This window comes from Cyprinodon variegatus, unplaced genomic scaffold (genome assembly GCF_000732505.1).
Source record: "Cyprinodon variegatus isolate N-32 unplaced genomic scaffold, C_variegatus-1.0 Scaffold927, whole genome shotgun sequence".
In the NCBI taxonomy this organism is placed as follows: Eukaryota; Metazoa; Chordata; class Actinopteri; order Cyprinodontiformes; family Cyprinodontidae; genus Cyprinodon; species Cyprinodon variegatus.
This window is the reverse complement of record NW_015151380.1, coordinates 225,954-227,889: the sequence shown is the minus strand read 5'-3', so window position 1 is coordinate 227,889 and position 1,936 is coordinate 225,954. Positions and strand designations below refer to the sequence as shown.

Genomic DNA, 1,936 nt, shown 5'->3' with positions numbered 1-1,936 from the left:
ACACTAATTGGTGAAGCTAACCGGGAAAAAGACGTCCGTTTGCTCAGAGATGTTGGTTCCACCATCCTGTGTCTGTTTGAGGCATGAGTGGAAACACGTTGCTTTGCGTCGTGTCAGAGCCTTAACCGCTCAGTTTCACCCTAAAAATGAAGGATGTTTGTAAAAGAGTCTGACGGGTGCTGGCTGTGTGACCCCACAGTGTCTTCAGAACCAATCCAGTGACATCAGACTGGTGTCGGAGCGAGTGCTGTGGTGGGTGTTCAAAGACCCGACTACTCCCACCATGGAGGCCGGCCTGATCAAGCCGCTGCTGAAGAGCCTGCTGGACAACACCAAGGACAAGAACACCACGGTCCGAGCCCAGAGCGAACACACCATCGTCAGCCTGCTGCGGCTCCGCCAGGGAGAGGAAACCATGCAGGTGGGTCCCCCGCTTCACCTCAGATCTCCGCCAGAGTCTGAGACTAACCGCCTCTCCTTCCTGATCACCAGAGCATCACTGCCATCCTGGACTCTGCAAGCAACGACCTGCTGTCAGAGTGTCACCGCCGCTCGCTGAAGAAAATAGCCAGCCAGCCGGACTCCAACGAGGAGATCGACGACACCATCCTGACCTGAAGGAGCAAGACTGGAGGATGAAAGCGAAGCTACAGAGGGTTCATCGACGGCGTGAACCAGAACCCAAACGCTCTCCACACATGCTCCCTTTGAACCAGCGTGGGAGGAGGAGGAGGAGGAGCAGCTCTCCCTTCCCTCACGTTTCTGCAAACATTTTATTTTATTTTTTACCTTTTGTTTCAGCGGCCTTTTCCTGATCCTAACTTTCATCTGGTGACATTAGAAAGACGCCAAATCTGTGCTAGTCCAGTGTTCTGCTACGTCTTTTATCAGCGATCGGAAGCGTTTAAGATGTAAGGAATAACACCCCACCTTTGGTTTTCTTTGGACTTGACATGTGAGAAACGTTTGGAGGATTTGACCTCCTATTAGACAAATCAATCTAATCTGTGACTCTTGTAAAAAAAAAAAAAAACAGAATAAAAACAGATTCTTCTGTCTGCGTTGGTCAGAGGTCAGTGGGGCTAAAACGGATTCTATGTAGCAAATAAATCACTCGCATCCACCCAGACAGGTGACACCCTGCACAGGTGAGCGCTCCATCGCAGAACAATCAGTCCTGAGTCCTTAAATTAAACGTTTCACCTAAAGAAATCTCTGTGTTTTGATTCTAGTTGTTTTCCAGCTGAGGAAAAGGTTAAAAAGTTTAAACCCTGAAGATCCTGAAAATCAATAACTGGAACTAAACCAGTCAAAGTTTGGCAGCATCTCTGACATCACCCTGAATCTTTGCTCCTCCCTTGTAGCTCTGAGATGTTTGAGAAGTTTCTGATTTTACAGCCTGTTTCAAGTCACCCACAGCATCTGATGCAGCGGCCTGGATTTCCTGCTGGTTTGTTGGGTCTTTATCATGCTGCAGGGTCCAGTTCTGCTTCAGCTTTAATCTGTTTTTGGAGAAGTTCTCTGGTTTCTCTCCGACACGCCGCATAATTCATGATGATCTCTGTAACATTAGCTGGATCTGTTCTGTTGGCTGTGCAGACAAACAGTTTAAACACCAGAAGCACAAACCTGCTTTGAATCTTGCAGTCTTTCCTCGGTGGGAACCTGCTTGACGATCGGACCTTTGCATGTCGGCCGTTGTTCTGATTCGTTATATTTTCATATCAGTGAATTTCTTTCCAAACCATCTCCCCTCTGAAGCTGTTTAAACCTCACTGTGGTGTCCGCTCTCTCTCCAACAGTCAGCATCGTTCAATCAATCAATTTCCAAATCAATTTAGAGGATGAAGAGAGCACAAGCAGTTAGTCACAGTCAGAGAAACTGGACTAAACACTGTAAAAACAGGCCAAGCTCCAACATCTAGAAACAAAGGTG

The 1,936-nt window shown here is 47.6% G+C and overlaps 1 protein-coding gene across 1 annotated transcript in view; it reads left to right on the top strand.

Moving 5' to 3' along the window:
• gcn1 (GCN1, eIF2 alpha kinase activator homolog) overlaps positions 1-1,919 on the top strand; it is a 59,018-nt gene extending 57,099 nt beyond the window's left edge. The window contains exons 50-51 of the mRNA XM_015398330.1: positions 200-421; positions 493-1,919. Of these exons, the coding sequence (XP_015253816.1) occupies positions 200-421; positions 493-618 (348 nt within the window). The 3' untranslated portion in view covers positions 619-1,919. The remainder of the gene's footprint in view (positions 1-199; positions 422-492) is intronic.
• Positions 1,920-1,936: the final 17 nt, after the last annotated feature.